At 39.0% G+C, this 19,335-nt stretch overlaps 1 protein-coding gene across 1 annotated transcript in view; it reads left to right on the forward strand.

Annotated features, from left to right (window-relative positions):
* LOC310919063 (putative acyl-CoA dehydrogenase 6) overlaps positions 1 to 19,335 on the forward strand; it is a gene marked incomplete at its 5' end in the record, with an annotated part of 81,389 nt that overhangs the window by 6,710 nt on the left and 55,344 nt on the right. Inside the window, one exon of the mRNA XM_083878203.1 lies at positions 5,553 to 5,673. Within this exon, the coding sequence (XP_083734329.1) occupies positions 5,553 to 5,673 (121 nt within the window). The remainder of the gene's footprint in view (positions 1 to 5,552; positions 5,674 to 19,335) is intronic.

A 19,335-nucleotide genomic window follows, 5' to 3' on the forward strand; every position in this document is an offset into this window, starting at 1 on the left:
GCAGGGAACATTTTCTGGCTGCTGTGTGGTTAAATCTTATTTGTTTAATGGGGTTATTTTTAGCCTGTTGTGGTCTTTTAAGTCACATACTGCCTCTGCTTCTGCACTCGATGTCACTGCAGACTGAATGATTGCCTCTTCTGCTGGGGCACTGAGCCTGTCAGGTCAGCCTTGCCACCACCCTGCTCGTGATCTGGGCATGTGGGCAGCTCCTGGTTTCTGCTGGGATCTCCTAGCACGTGTTGTGGGGACTGGGACCACAGCACTGCCATCCATCCTGCCAGTGCTGGAGGGACTTCATAAATGCAGGAGGGACAGCAGAACATGGTTTTGCCTACTATATGCTGTAGACATTCTGCTGTGGCAGAAGCTCAGTTCTGTCCTGAATGTGTTTCCACAATTCAGCTCCTTCCCTGTGCCCTTTCCCTACCCTTCTGAAAAGTATTACTGGGAAAGGATTGTCTATCAAACTTTACTTAGGGCTTTGGAAGAGTCTTAAGAGAGTCAAGGAGCACTGTGACCTCCAGCCCAGGAGCGAGAAGAAGTGAATAATACATTCTTAGAAACTCATTCAGGTGTGCTTGGAATGCATGTCTCAGGGGAACCAAGATGGAGATCAACATGTGGGAAGTGGGCAAAGCTGCCAAAGCTGCTCTTTGGACTTGGGACTTTTTTCTTCCATGTGTTTTTCACAGGGTCGTGGAATGGATGTCTGCTTTTAAATTGAACTTATTTTTTAGTTCGACCCCATATCATCATGGATAACCTTCCCCAGGCCCTCCTGGGGAGCAGCTGAGAAGACCTGCACAGGCTGCAGGCACATGGCCAGCCAGGAGCTTGTCTATGGGGTCCTGGCTGCCTTGCACCCCTGGGGTGGGTTTAAGTCTCCAGGTTTGATGGCACCCACGTGTAGCCCATGGGTTTGCCCACCTCAGCTTTGCATTACGTCTTTCTAAAGTACTGCCTTGACCCCAGCACAGTGTTGCTGCAATGCTGAGTTGTCTCACAGTGCATTCATTCATTGCTGCCTGTGGTTTTGATTAACACTAAAGGAAAAATGTTGTTTTGAAGGCTGTTAATTATTTGCTTTATTTATTGCTGATATGGGAAGCAAAGGAACCTCTGGTCTTGAACCTCCTGTTCAAGTCATTGTTGTGCTAATGTCTAGGTATAACCACTCAAGAACAGTCATTAGTGGTTTGTTGTTTATTTATTTGCTTTTTACATTAAAGATCCTATTAACTGTGTAATCTTTGGTTATTATATTAATAGACCTAAGTTCAATTGCTGTAACTTGATTTAAAGGGAAAAAAAATGCTGCTCCTAACATAATATGGAACAGTTATGTCATAAAATCATAGAATTATGGAATGGTTTTGGTTGGCTAGGACCTTGAAGATCGTCTATTTCCAGCCCCCCTGCCATGGGCAGTGACGCTGGTCACTGGATCAGGTTGCTCAAGTCCCCTTTCAACCTGACCTTGAACACTTCCAAGGACAAGGCATTGACAACTTCTCTGGGCAACCTGTTCCAGTGTTTTACCACCCTCTGAGTAAAGAATTTCTTCCTAACACCTAATCTAATCCTGTTCCCACAGACTCCATTTAATCTTCTTAATTATACAAAGTACCTTTTTCGTAGACATTTTATCTTGCTTCTCTAGTAAATTAGTCTAATCTCAGCTGAGGTATAACTCACAGGAAACTTCCATAAAATTTTGGGTAATTTTTTAAGAATTCAGTTTATTGTTTCAAAATTCATCATCTTGCTAATAGTGTGCTGAGACTGTACGCTGTACAGTCTTATAAGGGGTATACTTAGAAGAGGTATTGTGTGTAGAACTGGTATGGTCTTTAATTTCTGAATTGCATGATAGAAGGTAAACATACTGGTGAATAATGAAAACTAATCTTTAACTGCTGTAAAGGACATATATACATACTCTCATTAATTCAAGTACAGTTTTTAGTGTTGTAGAATGCATTTACTTTAGACTGCAGAATCAAGTGGCAATTGCTAATGTTTCTGGGTAGTTGCTGGTACAATATCAGCACAAAATTCTCATCAGCATCATATCTTTTTGTTACTTTTCACATTTAAAGAATATACTAAGTTTCAGTGGAAAATAGTCCAAACTATGGCAGTGTTTTGGGGGGACATTTTCATTGCTCTTTTCTGAAAAGAAATTAAAATTTCCTGTTTCTAAAAAAATCTGAATTTATGTCTGTGTCCCCTCTCCAACCCTACCATGGCATTTCCCCAGTCCTGGGCAGGAAGCCACAGGTGCTGTTTTCACAAAACTTTGTCAAGAAAGTTTCTAACAAAACCACTTATTTTTCTTACCATCATTCAAAATGAGGTGGATTTGTTGGCTTGATGCATTTTCCACTGGGCAAGTGTCCAGAGTGTTTTTAATAATTCACAGCTGATAACAGCCCTAAGGCCATTGTTTGGAGGCTTCCCAGAGAGCAGCCTGAGCTCATGCTGGGATGCAGGCTAAACCAGGGCTGCCTCCAGAGCCTAGTCCTTTAGATTTGCATCTTTGGTGTTCGGACGAAATAGCCTGAGAAAAACACCAGTTCCATACATGGGGCTTACTGTGCCCTTGCTGTCAGGAAAACAGTTTTTGTTGTGATTTACTGGTATTTCAGCAGGTGGGAAAGTTGCATGGCTTCTTAATCAACTTTACATCTCAAATGCCGCTGAGATTCAGCAGGCTAGATTGGGTGGAAAGATTTCTTTTGTGGCTGGGAATGTCTGTCAGATGGCATCTGTAGTATGCATAATATTTCTACTGATAGAAGTTTTAGATCTTGTTATAGTTGTTGTCCCGGTGATGGAAGTCTAAATGCTGGTACCCATGATTTCCATGTTTCTCATGATAAAGTATATATAAATAAGCAGACCAGCTGCTCACATACTGCTGAAGGCTTGTTTCTGTATAATTGCCAAACACTGCATGGATACCTTAGGGTTTAAGTTAAGGTGCTTACATATTATGTGTCTGCAGTTCAAGTGTAAAATACATTTCTAAGGGGCACAAATGTGAGGAAATTGCTAAAGCCAAGAAAAGGCACAAATCAGATCGTTAAGTACAAAGCATTATTTGACTTGTCTTCAGCAAGGTTTTTAAGCAGATGTTAAATCTTCTGATCATTCACTGCTGGTCTGAACCTTTAAAAAAATACCTCTCCTTGTTTCCGTTAGCTTTTCTAGGAAGAGATGACAATACCCAGTAATCAGTGCTGAAGCACCAGCCAGTTGAGCAGTACTGCAGCTCTCCAGCAATTTGGCATACATTTGTATGTGGTAGTACAAGGGAAGGTGTTCTCCCAGTCCTCTTATGATTATAAAATAACATGTGTGATTTTTTGCAAGCAATTTGTGACTGAAGCATAAAAGCTTTTGACAGGACTTATTTAAATCTTTGCAGAAACACAGTGAATGATCCAATAGCTAAAAAGAAACTGTGGCTATCAGTATCTGGACTGTGATTTTTAAATTTTTTTTTAAAAGCCATACGCAATTTATGGTTTGTGGAGTGAGGTTGTCTTTGGGGGTTTTATTGTTACATCATGCAAGGAAGATCTTGTTTTACTCAGTGTGTCAAACCTCACCTGGTTACAGGTCAATTCTGTTAAGCAATTTGAGTTTTACGCAAAGGCACAGGAGCAAACCTGCAGAAATCATGGCTTAGTCATCCAGAATCTGCTTAACTTCAAAGGTAGCTTTGGATGTAGGCTACAAAACACTTGGCCCAGTACCACCTACAACAAACAAAACTCTCTGTTAGTATACTTACCACATATTTTTGCCAAGATCCATCAAAATACTGGAATAACTTTTTCTATGCTCTTTCAAGTATCCCCCTGGGTGTTATCCAATGAGCATTGCCAGATGCTATTACAGGCAAAAAAGGTGTTTCACCACCTTCAACATTGAGGGTCAGCATCTTAGGATCTGAGCATATGGGATATGGCAATATAGAAGAGAAACATGAGCTCTCCTAGATAGGGTTCTGCCAAGTATTTTTTTACCATTGATGATTAGGCCTGTGTTAATCAATATAACAGAGGGAGAGAGATAATAATTGCTGAATGAGTTGAACTGAACATTCAGTATACAAATTTCTCAGAATTTGGTGAGAGAAATGAAAAAGTGATTTTTCTGTTACCAGCATTCAAGTATACTTATTTCTGTGGCCAACTGGAAGGCAGAAAACAGCCATATATGGGTTCAAATTCTCCAAAGAATGTGCAATAAATAGATAGTTTGGAAGAAGGTTCCGCAGGGTCTCAAGAACACAGAAGTCTAGGAGGGAAAGGATTCTATTTCCAGCTCAAGAAATAGTTAGCACCACAGGACTTATTTATATAGTGGGAAAGAAGACTAAGAGTAAGTTCTTGAAATAATAAATTCTCTCTTCATGAAACAGCATACTAGTAAAATCATGGTCACAGGTTAAAGGCATTACCTCTATTGGGAACTGGTGTTTGTTTTGGCAGGGTTTAGTTTGGGAGGAGGATGTTTCCCATTTGGACCCTCTCATGAGGCAGATTGAGGTGTGTGGTGCTCTTGGCTGCATGGCAGAAGCAGCCTGTGCCAAGGCCTGGTTTGGGCTGGAGAGGTGGGTAGAGGTGGGCACAATCCAGCTGCCTCATGATGAACTAGTAGGCAGCAAAAACACACCTGCAGGCTGCCCACTTTGCTCCTTTCCTATGGCCATGGAAATACGGGACTTCCTGGAGCAAGACATCCAGCTCTTGTGCCCTGAAACCTGGAAGTGTTGCTGAATGTAGTGGCTGTACTCCAGACGTGTTTGCTTGCAAAGGCTGGAAGGGAATGCTGCAGCCTGAACAGTGTAAGGACTGTAGTCAGGCAGCTTAGGACACTGACTTTTGAAAGGTGTGCAGCACTAGCAGGAGACCAGTCAAGAGTTGCTCAGGGATTAGACTTGGGAATATTATAAATATTATGTTGGAAGAAGATTATACTTTTCCAGTATGTGTTCTGTCAGACTTCTGGGGAAATCTAAGTATAGACTAGACATAAATGCCCTGAGCAGCACTGACTTCCTTGAGAGTCTTTCAGGCAAAGGGAGAAGAAAGGAATCTCTTCTACTTGACTTTCTTGGTACTGTGTGTGGTCATCAAGAACAGATCAACCTTTTTTGCCAAGGTTCCTTTGAGGATAATCCAGATTTCCCTTCCTGTCACTTTCTAGAAACTGTACCCAAAAAGGTAACAGATGGGGGAAACACCCATTTTCATAGACCTTGGAGAGGTTTAAATTAGCCCTGAAGGTCTCTTCTAGTAGTAATTGCTCAAATAATTATTCACATTTGCCTCATTACATTTGTTGTAATAGTTGTGGGTGAGTGGAGAATAAGGAAATCCAACAGGAAGTAAGAAAATTAGTGGGCTTTCAAAACCTTCCCTGTATATTATTCTTTCTTTTTCTTCTTGAATAACAATTTTTAGGTGAAAGTAATAGAAAGTTTTTGTGTAGGATGTCTGTGTTTGTAACTTGTGCAATTTGTTTTCCAAATCTAGATCATTGACAAGGAGATTAATCCCTTTGTGGACAAGTGGGAAGAAGAAGGACAGTTCCCAGCACATAAAGTGTTTAAAATCCTGGGACAGGCTGGATTCCTTGGTGTGGATAAGCCAACAGGTAGGCAAGTGTATAACTCCTGACTATTAATAGTGATAGACTCAATACATTAATGGCTTTTGCCCCAGGTCAAAGCATGGGTTGGAATTCAGGGCAAAGTTTACTTATATTCCTCAGTCATATACGTGCTGGTTACCAACTCTGCAGATACACAAAATAACATTGCAGAGTACTTAAGTTGATATTCTTCTAAACACAAATGTATTTAGATACATAACCTGTATGACTGTTAGTTTAAAATTATGGAAATGAACATCACTTCCATTTTCAACATAAATCTGTATTATAACTTTTCTTCTGGATCCAGATATGTATGAAATAATCCAGATCTGCATTAAAGAAAACACAATTTGTAGTCATTGGAAGTGTTTTATATTTGGCTTATTATGCTTCCTGAACATACAACCTCTCCATGATTTCAAAGGATGAGGATAGTGTGGCCTTTAGGCCATTATCCCCTAGATTGTCTTTAAAATGCACTATTCCAGCTCATGGAAGTCTGAACAGAACAGGAAGCTGAGGGCACAGAGGGCAAGTTTTTGTGTGGTATGTATGTAGGTGGCACAAAAAGTCCAGAGGAATAGGAAGTATTTCTGCTCTTCAACTAAGATACGTATTCTGCTATCTTTTTTGTTTATATGTGATGTAAGATATATTTGTTTTATTTTCAAATGCTACTGTTATGTGTTCAAGTCACAATTCTCAGTGATTTTTTTACCCCCATTTTCCTATATTCAGAGCAGCCTGAAGTGACAGTGAACAGTTAATGGCAGAACATTTTCTATATGGAGCAGCTCACACAACCTTAGCTATGTCACACCACATCATGATATTGCTAAGGCACAGGGTTCTGTGCAACAAATTATGTCTTTTTATCACTTAATTTCAGAGGAAATATTCCCTCTTGAAATGAACTCATATTCTTACATTACAGTGTGCAAGGTTGCCCCACAACTGTTCAGCTGTTAGATCTCAGAGAACTGTTGGGCTTGCCATTGTCTGACAAATCCAATTAGGTCTGAGCTGGTATTTCTTTACAGAACTGCTGACAGTTGAAGATTATGCTTAAGATCTATTTAAAGGACAAATAGGATTACTGAGGGAGAGAGAAAACCACTTCTACTTTCTGCTATAATTGTTTGATAGGCAGATTTGAATTGCATCTCAGTGGGTTTCTTTTGCATTGCTGATCTTTGTGTTGGTTATAATGATGGTGCATTGCATGGCTGACAGATTTCAGTTCTGCCTTCCTATATTCATTTTAGGGCATGCAGAGGCTTCAGCTGGAGTAAGGAACCTCAATGCTGAAGGTGGTGCACATAAAACATTACAGAGGTGGAAACTTTGTATAATGCTCTCAAAATAGCTGAACAAAAAATAACGTGAGTGAAGAAGGGATTTGTGGAAGTAAAGGTGGCACAGAAGGTTGCATGTGCTGATTACACTTGTCATACTCATGTTTAAGACTATTTTAACCTTGGCTTTGATGTTTGTATCTAGCTGTTAATGTAATTTATTTGACCTCTGCAGCTACATTTTATCAAAGGTATAAAAAAATTGATAAAATCCTCAGCAAGCTGTGATCCATCTCAGTTCATTATTGTTGGGTACAGAAAGTGCACCAACTCTTTGGAAGATGCTGTCTTTGCAGCATACAGTTGTGCAGCAGAATGTCACCAGATCCAGCTTTGCTCTGTAATGATGTAATGCCACCAGGTACATCCTGAAAGCCCTGGAACTTTCTCCTGATGGTAAGTCAAAGTAAGGTGTGTCAGTCTCAACAACTTTGGCAAAGCCTGAAATTCTTTGTCTTCTAAATTATTTGTCTTTACAATTCTTTGTCTACATAGAAGACAATTCTTTGTCTTCTATGCTTCTACAGAGTAATTAGGCTTGCTGTATGATTAGTGTATACTGTAAAATAAAATTAAAAGATCCACCTTTTAGACTCTGATCAGCCACTTCTGTTATTAATTTGCTGTTTGCAGAGAAGTCTCATGAGATTTGAAGAAGCCAAGAGCAGCCAGGAGCTTTGGAGGGGTGTTGCAGGAGGTCTGAAGAAGGGAGATTAAATTGATTTAAGGAGAGCAATTGCAATACAGAGCACTTGTGAGTTAACAGTCTGCCCTACTTTCTCTTTCCGCAAAAGAGAATTAAAACCTAAATTATCATGCTGTGTCTCTTCAGATCATAAGACATTTTCTTTAAAGAACAGTGATTTTTTAAAAGTTAATTCACTTTAGTAATAGTTGCAATTTCGAAATACAAGTTTTATTGAATGTGTTTTCCAAGATCATTCTGTGAAGTATGGAGAGGATTTTTTCCTGCAGAAATAATTTTGAAGCTTTCCAATTGGGCAGAAATGGGTCACAAAATTGTTTTGCTTAGATAGAAGGAAACATCTGTTGGATTTCAGATTTGTTGAAAGTGGACTTTTTCCTGTGTAAACACCATTCCCTTTATGAACAATGAGCTGCTTAATGGGAGTCAGTTTTTTAAAAGAACGTGCCTTACATGTGTCCCTTATCACTGGAAACTTTCTCTGTGTGGAGAGCTGATTTGGGGCACTATTTGTATTGCAAAGGCTCTGTCAATTCCCACTGTATGCAGTTATGGACTACAAACTTGACAAAGCTTTTCCTGTATATTTTTTCACAATTGTTTACACAGTAGTTGGTTCTAGTGAATATTGGCTGTAGTTCAGGATGTTCATTGGAGGTCATGTAAACACTGTGGGGAAAGCTCAGTCATGCATCCATAATTGGAGAATTTTTAAGATCATCAGGAGATTTAACTTACTGTCTGGTCAGTTGTCTGCCAGAGAAGGTCTTCTCTTTGAACCATTTCTCTGTTCTGGTATTCTTTACATGACTTAAAAATAGTGCCTATGTTAGTTTTCCTTAGGAAAAAGTTTGTGTTCATTACATTGCAAGATTCTTCCTACTAGTAAAATACATGGTGAAAAGTGAACATCATTTATACATAAAAAGTGTCTTTTTGCTCTATGCAAAATGTGCTTTATAGAATTACTTCATTCATGATTTAGAAGAAAAAAGCAGCATCCCTATATACTTACTATTCTTCATTTATGTTTACTATGTATTTTTCCATGAATTATAAAATTCTGAGTTATTGAGCTACTGCCAGTCTCAAAACTAAGGGCAGAAAATATTAGGGCAGGCAGCAGAAATCTTTAACCAGTCTTGGTAGTTCGCCATTGTCTGTTTTGCTAAGGGAAGTGGGCAAGACATATTCTTTGAACTGTTTTATGTGCAGATTAGATGAGATACTGGATTAAAAGCTGAAAGTATCTATGTGGTTATTTATGATCTTATGGTTTATGAATCAAAGCTTTTCCTGTTGCTAAATTTTAGGATGTGTTGCCAAAAATGCAGGCTCAAAATGTACTGTGTGCCTGTGTATGCCAACACAGATGATTAAAAGTTGTTTTATCAGCTGATGTAAAAGCACAGGAATCCTGTAAAGGATAGGAGAGAAAGTTTTCTGGGAGGGCAATATCTGCTTTCCTACATATTCACATGGCATCACTGTGAAACATGAGTGATAACAATGCCTGCTCTGGGTATTTCATTAGTGTTTACATTGGCAGTACTGTAGGAATATTTAGTGGAATGCATTAGGGTCTAGAAATAATTATGACAAGTTTGTCCAAATAGTAGCCTTCATTTATTACTGCCAGACACTTAGCAGTGAACTTAGAAAATATGTTCTTATATATTTCAGGAAAATTAGGTAACTGTAGTACCATTTGCACATGGATGGGAAAGTGTAGTTCTACACTGTCTGATCCCTTTCCCTGCTGCTGGGACAAATGCCAGATTTGAGACTGGAGAAAGTAATAATCAGTACCTTCTTGTCACTTCAGACAGAGAAGTATCTAATAAAACAAAAATATCAAGTGATTGATTGCACAACAATTGGAAAATGATGCAATACCTTTCCTTCAGAAAGCCTGTTTATTACGAATACCTCTGTGTTGAATGTGGAGAAGGAATATAGATCTATACTATCTTCTAAGGTTAATTTTGCTGTTTTATTCACCAGTATACGTTTTGCTGGTAAAATGAGACCTTGTGAGAGTTTGAGCATGGAGAGTCACTTGGTAAGAGCATATGGGTTAATTTTTTCCCCTTTTTGTAATACTAAACCTTATTATTATATAGAATGAGCATAGGAGGAGCAACAACTAGAAAGGAATTTAGTAGTTCAGATGAAACAGGGTTTGATGGTATCTAAGAAAGTAGATGGAAGATGTTCAGGTATTTCTGTGGATAGAATTAGGAGGGATATATTTGTCAGAAGTGAATTAATTTGTCCCAAACCATTTCTGTATGGCAGTAGTGGACCAGCTGCAGTGCTTGTTCTTGGTTTAGTAGATTTAAATATAGTCTGTTGATTTCACTTCCTGCTCTTTTTCCCACTTACAAAAGAGTGCAATAATAGTTAATAAATAATAGTGGCACTCGAAATGTTTGCAGGAGAAGCCTTTGGGCCATGTTTTCAGACACTAATGAACCAGTAAATCAGCACTCAGAAGTGCTTACCAGCTATTATTTATACCTGTTTTGCAATCAAGAAATAATTTTGATAGGCCTCCAAAAAACAATAGACCAAATCAGTCACTGCTTTATTTGAATCAATTTGATGACAAAAATTGTGATTTGTGGCAGGGGTTTGGAGACCTTGATCAGATAAGTATAAGAAATTTCAGGTGCTTATTGGGCTTTCTAATCTGGTGGATTGGATTGAAATCTCAGGAAAACAGGGCTTTGTATGTGTATATACACCTGAGTTCTCTGGAGTTGAGACTTCTTTTTCCCTCCTCCACTGTTGTGAAATGCTGAGTATTCATGTTCCATCTAGTATCTTGGAAGTGCATGATGAAATTCAGTTAAAATGGTAAGGAGGGGACAGTTTGTTTGCCACATTTCACAGATAATCAGATATTTCTGATCAGAGAGGGAAATGAGCACTTGAGTTAATCTTTGTTTTTTTTTCCTCAACTGTACACGACTTAGGAAATGGTTATGCTTCTTTTCTTCATGGCTGGTTGGGAAATGCAGTGGTACCTCTGGGAATAGCTTGTTCAGCTATCAATAGCAGCCAGCAGAGAACTGATTACTGAAGGACACCCAGTCTTTGCAGAAGAGATAATCTTCCTTTAAATGTGTTGTTGATAGAAGGATCAGATTAGTTCCTGGGATTCTGCTTTTGTGCTTCAGATAAGGCAAATCCTACACTTGTGGCTTGTACTGCAGAGCACAGCAGTACTTCCTGCAGTTCAAGTATGCTAATAACAATGTCTTAGGAGTCAGACTTAGGGATTTCTGAAATCTGGTATGTGTAAAGGTAGTTACAAGTTATGTCAAAATTATATTGAGAAGGCAATTTAAAATGTCTCTTCCCTAGAGAAAGTTAGAAGCATCTAACTGGGAGCAAATACTCACTTATGTATGTGCAATTAATGCTTGAGCTCTTGACACACATTTTGGTCACAGCAGACCTGCCATGCCAAATTCAGTTCTGTGTATCACAGCCTTTGCACAAACTGTCAGACCCACATGGTCTGAGTCTGACTAGGAACACTTAGAATCTGCTTGAAGAGATGAGAGTGTTACAAGCAGCTGTCACTGTTCTCTCCCTGTTCTGCACCTGTTCTGCTCTGGGTTGTGGAGCAGAGTCTGTCCTCTATTGTACTTGACTTTCCACCAGTTTTGTAGGAAATTGTTGGGTTTGGGAATTTTAAAAGAGATATATCTGCTAAAAATCTGATGTTTTTGGTTTTATAATTGTGAATAAGAGAAGAATGCACACTAAAGAGAATAGTTGAATATATTAAAGAAATATGAAATAATATAACATCTGAAAAGAATATAAGGATTGAGACATTATCAAGTAAGACATACTGTTCAGGAAGTTTTTATTAGAGAAGTCTTGTTTATTCTTTACTTCTGTAGATTAAACAGCAAGACTGTCTCTCGACAAAGCTTGGCCAATGAATGTGCTTATACCAAAATAACCTGGTTATTACAAATCTCTCTAATTTACACATAACTGTCTTTTCCCACTCTCAAGATTCTTGATGTCTGTCATATACATAAACGGCATAATTTAAAAGCTTTCTGAAAGTATAAATGCACGTCTTATGCTTTCATGTCAGTACACTATTTGTGGTGAGTTTGGGAAAGTTCTTTATGTGAAGTGTAGGATTGATTCAGTTTTACCCACTCACTTTTCATTATGAACTGCTGGATGAGAAGATTGATTTCTTTCATGGGCTAAGTGGGGAAGAATATTGTTAAACAGTCACTTTGATGTTGACATGCAAAATCTCTGAAAAGCTCTTGACTTGTCAACACTCGCAGATCCCATTTTACAAATTTTGAACAATATCTGTTTTGAAGAGTGGATTCTAAAATATTGCAGTAAAAGTTTGTTGTTCCTAGTTATGCTTCTATTCTCAGGATTTTAGCGTGATCAGTTGGACTCCAGGCTGTGCAAGCCTGAATGCGTGTAGTCAAATGAGAAGAAATGAAAAGAAACAAACAACAACAACAACAAAAAACCCAGACAAGAAATATATTCGTTTTAGTTCTCCTTCTAACATTTCTAATCCCTGGTGACACAGTTCATGCAAAATCTCACACATCATTATTAATCTAATCCCTGGGGATCTTGCATAAGGCCTTAGTCACTCCAGTGTCTGTAAGGAAGTTCAGAGGTCCCCATAACAAAAAAAGTGCATTTTTATACAACTGAAAAACAGGTCATGTACCTGCTCATGGCAAGAGATTTGGAACTAGTTGATCTTTGTGTCTTCCAGCCTAAACCATCCTATAATTCTGTAGAAAGGAGGACAGACAAAGGCTTGGAGGCAGTATTTGTGAGTCTGTGTGTGACAGGCAATTTGCTTACAGAATAAGCAGCGCACATAACACTTAGCAGCTTCATGTGCTACACTGTAGAAGACAAAAAAATGTCAGGGAAGGATAGTAACATAAAGAATTTAGCTCCTTGGGGCTTATTATTTAGATAAGGCTAGAGGTGGCCATTGATGGTTTTCTTACTTGATGGACTGGAACAAGTGAGTTTGTAGGCAGAGATGCAGAGAACTGAGATGTGTTTTAATCATGTTGTATTGTGGGGAATAGGTGTCAACATTTCACAACAACCCTGAAAGTTATCTATACCTCATTATTTGTCACAGGTCTTAGGTTTATACTGCTTTTGGCTCTACCTTGAATTAATTTTCAACTCTCATCTAATATGCACATCAGAGAGCGCATGGTATCTTCTACTCAGTGACGCAGGAAGTGAAAAAATTGGTTTTATTCCAAAATAATTCTAAAGTCTATTAAAGTGGTCTGAGAAGTGTTTGGTTCCTACACTCTGGATTGTTGGCACAACCCTGTTGAACAACTTTTTATAGGATTTGTCTAAATAGTGCACTGTATTGTAGATTTGAGATCCAAAAAATAAATCCAGGTACCCATAGCTTCTCAGTTGATTATTATATTTGAAAAATAATGTGAATTGTTTTTGAAGTGCTGATACATTGGAGACAGGAGTGAAGGATGTTTTAAAACTTCAAAACTTGTTCTTCAATCTGGATGATCTGACCAGTGTAAGACAAGTGCCCGGCTCATTTGTGGGGAGGCAAATGGGTGTTTGGGGCCATTGTAACTTGAATTGCATTATTTACTGTGTGCTTTGCAACTCTGAGGGATAATACATACATTCCCAAGTTCCCTGAACCAGAGGCTCAGGTGCATGCAATCATTCTTTCCAGGTGTAATATATAATCCATATGGAAAAGTAATATTCTCTTCTGTGTAGTACTTTGTAGTGATAAGCATGATTGTATATACATTGTAATTTTTCCCATATATTGCATTAAAGTATATCTCATTTTATGCATAATTTGTATATATACGTAAAGAGAATGAATTTTTGTTTCTTTTCATTCCATTAAATCATAAAAGCCCAGAATACCAGTTGGAAGGAACCTCAATGATCATCTGTTGCAATTTTTCTTGGCAAAAAGAAAAAATGGGCTATACAAGATAGCCCAGCACTCTGTCCATCTGAATCTTAAAGGTGTCCAGCACTGAGGAATTCACCACTTCTCTGGTGAGACTATTCTAATAGCTGGTTGTTCTCATGTGAAAAGTTTTCCTTTTGTGCATAGTCAGAATCTCCCCAGGAGTACCTTGTTCCCATTACCATTAATCTCCTTCAGTCTCCGTATTTGATCATCTTTGTGGCTCTTCTCTGAGGCCTTTCCAGCCTGCCCATATCTGTTTTGTGTAACAGGAACCAAAATTGGAGACAGTATTCCAAGCATGGCCTGACGGGTGCTGAGTAAATTGGGGTAATTACTTCACTATCTTTGCTGATGTTGGCTGTGCAGCCCAGCATCCTGCTGATTTTCTGTGCTGCAGCAGGACACCACCACTCACTCACTGAACTTGTCCACTAGGACTACACTAGGACTCTTTTCCACAGAGCTGTTCCCCAGCCAGATAAATCTCAGTCCTGCTTAGATAAGTTGTTCTCTCTGCAGACTAGCATCAGCGTGCTGGATGTGCAGTGTGATAGTCTTAATGGGTTTTGTTTTTCTGGTCTCCTACATGTTTTAAAAGAATGGTGCAGAGAGCATCTGTGTGAAAACACACACAGCCCTCAGGGCAGACTGGATTGATACTCACAAGGAATGGGTGCACAATGCAATGTGAAAACAAAGAATGGGAAAGTAGCAAAATCCTAAGGCTCTGTGAAACAATATCAGTCTTTAGGGGTGGGAGGAGCACTGAGCAGGACTAGTGGGTTGGATATGCTGGGCAGAGTTTGTGGCAGTCTTGCTTCTGCAGTGTGGTGCCAGTAAAACTGGAGTAGCTGTTTTGGTTATTCTGCAGCTGAGCTTGCTGACAGAAACATTAGGAAGAGAGGTGTCAGAAGTTTATTGGGGCAGAGATTGGAGACCTGGCACAGGATTTGGGAGGAAATAGGAAAGAAATGGCAAGAGAGGGTGAGGATTTGTTTAATACTTTTATTCCAGGTGTATTTGGTATCCTGCTGTCATTTCAAAGTCATGATCATCTGGAGGAAATACAGTTTCATACAGTTTGCAGAGGAAAAAAATAGGACAAGTGTGTGTGTCATTTTTTAAAAAATTGTGAAAAAGAAGTTAAAATAAAACTTTATTTTTAAAAATTGTTTTCCTTCCATTCACTCCAGAAACCCCTTAAATACTTCAATCTTTTAAGGTTTTTTCAGTAACATAAAGAGGTTGGAACCTTTTTTGAATGCAGAGACTTTTGAAAAGTATCTGTACAAGTATTTGAAGTGTGGACCAACTGTGAGAGACAAAGTAATAAGGAAAGTGTTCTTCCAATCACCAGAATTGTACATACACTGAAATTTAATTTAATTTTCCTATTTTACAGAAGAAGTTTTGAAGTAAGACCTCAATGTCAGGTTTTTCCTGTTTTTTTTCTTTGTTTTGTTTCTTAAGCAGAGGCATGGGAGGCCATTTGTGATAAACAAAGTACTTTGCAGGGCAATGTATTTCCTGAAGAATGTGTCTGTTCTCTTTGTACCCTTCCTGGGTGGCCTAGAATAGCTGATTTCTGTTATCTCTAAGTCAGTAGCTGTAGTTTTCCATAGGACTACAAGCCTGCTCTGTGGTCTTGCCTGCCCTGGGAAATACCTTCAGTGCTTCGTGGCAGGAGCCAGGAACGTGGCCTGACTCTGAAGGAGGGCAGGAACTTACTGCATGGGACCTTTGGAATACCAGGACCTGTGTACGTGCAATTCCCTTGAGCCTGTGAACTGGCAGAAAATTAACACTTGCCCAGAACCTCAACCACTTACAAATCGGCTTCACTTGTACAGCTGTAAAGGGAAACAAAGACGAAATTAATGAAAAATCTCCTTGAATGTGTATCACAGGGGAAGGTGTTTGAGTTTTTCGTGGCATCGTTGAATGCTTTAAAATTCTTTGAAGGTGACTTGAGTCAGCATTTCTTCTTGTCCTATATTGTGCGTCAGAGGAAACGAATGAGACTGTTCTCATCCTTGCTTTATTATTCAAGAACAGGGGTCTCTCAACAGAGCAGAAGATCAGTGAGTAATAAGCCTTCTGTAAGGATTTTTTTTTTCCTTTTACATTATGTATAACCTGTGAAACTCATTCCACAGAAATCAAAAAGAGCAAAGTTTAACAGGCATCCAGAGGCTGTTAAATAAATGTACAGATGGTGGCACCATCCACAGTAACTGCAGGGAGAGTAATTGTATTTCTGGTCATCAGCTGCTCACTTAGCAGGTGAATACATCATTTCACAGCTTCTTGTACTCTGTGGCCTCACCAACTCCCCCCTGAATAGCACATCTAGGACTGCTCCCTGTGCTGGAGTCTAAGCCTGGCAAAAACATTCACAGTACATATTTTGACTTGTTCAGGATCCTTCCCCAGCCCAAGAAAGGAAGCCTTTAGTTAGTCACAGAACCATACAGTTTGCAAAGGACCTCTTAGATCATCAAATCCAACCATTAACCCAGCACTGCCAAGTTAATTTTTTGCACTTTTTTCCGTCTTTATATGTTGGAATGGTTGTGAACATGTTTTTTACAGGTCATTACTATCCATATTTATTTTCTAAATCTTACCAATTTTTCAGCCACCTCTGTTTGTGTTTCCCACTGAGCCTTGTCTCTTTCTTCTTGCTTTTTTTCCCTCCTGAGAAGATGCTGGTGGGTGCTTGTGTAACTTTCCTAACAACTTCTATTTGCTCCTGCTTCTATTTTAACTGACTTCGGAATGACTGAAGGTATTAAAAGTATTTTGTAAAAAAGTAACAAACATTTGGGTTTAAGGAGTGAGGGAATCATCTTTTATGATCAGATTTCTTGGTAAACACCTCAAGGTCCTGAAGACTGATAATACTGAGGCTTTTCTAATCAACATAAATCACCAGCTGTGGATTTATTCTTCAAAGTCACTGCCATTTAAGAGAAATTTAGACAGATAGACTTTGTATTGTGTGGAAAGCTTATGAAAGATTAAACTGCATTTTTTTTCCTCAAGCTAGTAACATGCTGTGTTTCCTTTACCTGGTCTTTTGTTTGTTTTTTCTTAATAATATTTTTGCGAGTTATCTTTCAGAAGATAAATAGATAATTTTACTCATTCAACATTTTAATAGGGTTTTGCTTTCCAAGTTTGTCTTCTCACAGCTGAGCAGTTCAGACTGCATAATCTGGTATCATGGAATTCCGAGTTTACAGACCAAACCAAAAAGCCTCTGTATCCATTTTACTGGCTTTTTGGGTTTTGATTGTTTGCTTGCTTTAGGTAGAATAATGATGGGGGGATTTTCCCCCCACCTTTATTTTTCCCCAAAAGTGATAGCATGGGAGCAATTTGCCCTTCTGTAGCTGGTGTAAAGGAGCTGTTAGTTCACTTTGTAACTCAGAGCTGGTCAGGAAATTCTTTCCAGTGTGTCCAGATGCTTCCTGTGCACAAGGCTGCTGTCATACTTGGCACATGATTAAAAAAAAAAAAAAATCACACCGAGGCTGCTTTTTATTTTGCTTTTAACCAGGTCCTTCAGCACCATGAAGGGAGGATAGTTTTGCTGGTTGAACAGACAGACACTGTGCTTGGGGTTGTTTGGAAGAACAAAAATGAATAATGTAAAATTTTTATTTATTTATTTTTAAAGCCTTACACAAATTCATATTCTGCACATGTCAGGTTCTGCATTGTTTTAAAAAAGTAGTTCTGGCAGCTGACACTTTTAGCAGTGCTGCATTTCAGAGGAGGAGATTCTGGCATCTTTGCATTCTGGAGGGTATTTGAGCTGATCATGATGCATCCTCTGACCTCTTTGTGGATTGCATTATTCTTCTATGTGCTTCTGCATAGGAAAAGTTGTGTAAGGTGTACCTTCTGGTTTTTCCTGTAAAACCTGTGGGCTGCTGGACCTATAAAGGAAACAATTATGCACTTGCTACCTTTGGACAGGTCTCACCTGGACTCTCTGGCACCACACTAGTGAGATGCCCAGATAAACTCAATTCTCTCAAGAGCAAAGGCAGTTTTCTACATTTTCTCCCTATGTCCTTAAAATACAATGTTGGGAATCCCATCCTCTATCTCTGCCCTGCTTGAAACTGTGTGTCATCATATCCTGTAGCCCCAGAGGAGGATGTGGAAAGAGGAGAATACAAGAGGAAACAAACACCAAGAGGAAAATTCTTTACATAAAACTCATTTTGACAGGAAATGTTCTGCTCCTTCCAGCAGAACTTTGTAACTATTTTCAAGATAGTAATTTCACTTTATTCCAATTTTGCATTTATTTCTTGCTACTGAGAACCCAGTTTCTTCTCTCCTAGAAGATAGGTGAATATTTTGGTCTTTGAAAAGTTTGCTTCATCATCATCTTATAGTCACCAGCAGATCTTTAATTCACATGAAAGATGCTATAACTTCTGCTAAAGGCTCTATAAGTTCTGCTGGATGGTACATTTGAAGCTGAAGGAACCCTCAGTTTTGGAAGTGCCCACTGAACATGTTTCTGCAAACTGGTGGTGCAAGGACTGTAGTGTCCTGTAAAGTCACTTTGTTGTCTAACCCATAAGCAGCTCCAGGGATTTCAGAGTATCCCCTCTTTGAGATGGATCAGAATCTGGCCACTGCACAGATTCTGTGGTGATGCCTGCTAAATTAGGGAAGGAAGGGAAAGTATCCATTTTCTGTTAGGAAACTGGAAAAACAGTGGGAGATAATGAGTTGGTCTTTCTCTAAAGATATTTTTCAAGCAGTTTAGTTAGGTGTCTGGAACATAAAACATACAAACACAGAGGATTAAAAAAATCTTTCAACTTCGATCTTGCTAAAGATTTAACAGGTTTTAATTGCTCCCAAGTTCCAGACAAAGGACTTTGAAACAATCTAAGATGCAAGAACTAAAATGATGAGATTATAGGAGATTTTTACCATTGCCGCAACCACTTCTAGATTTATAGCATAGTATGGTTTCTGCAAGGAAAAATGCACAGCAAAGTGGAGAGGATGGAGAGGGGGACATGTGCTATGGTGTACTTGTGCCTGCATGATGGGCACTCAGAAGGTATCCTCAGGTCTTCTGTCACAGTTTCAAGCTCTCTGGGATTCATGCTGAGTTCTGTGGATAGGCTGTCCAGCATGGCTTTAAAATAGTTTTCCTGGATTTGGGTAGATCTGTGTTTGTGGTGTTCGGTCTTCCGCTGATGGATTTAGTCAGGAGAAACTGAATAGAGAATGAGTATGTGGGCATGGCTGTAGATCTGGGCGTTGAACCTGCTCCCTCTCCCACCACTCCAGCGAGCACTGTAATTAGCTTTTCTGGGATGGAAGGTGGAAAAAACCTCCAGCAGAGACTTTCCCTGTCCTGATGAGAGATGAAGCAGCACATGTGAATCTCTAACATGAACCTCTTAGAGTGAACAGTCTTTAAATGAAGACACTGGTAGTGCTTGAAAGAAAAAATAGTTTATATTTTAACATGATTTTCCCTTCGTTTCACTATTTTATTTATTCAGTGGGTAGTTGTGAGCTGTATTCTGTAAATGTCTCCACATGCTGAAGGATCT

The sequence above is a fragment of the Zosterops lateralis genome, assembly GCF_965231275.1.
Source record: "Zosterops lateralis genome assembly, chromosome: 1".
Classification (NCBI taxonomy): Eukaryota; Metazoa; Chordata; class Aves; order Passeriformes; family Zosteropidae; genus Zosterops; species Zosterops lateralis.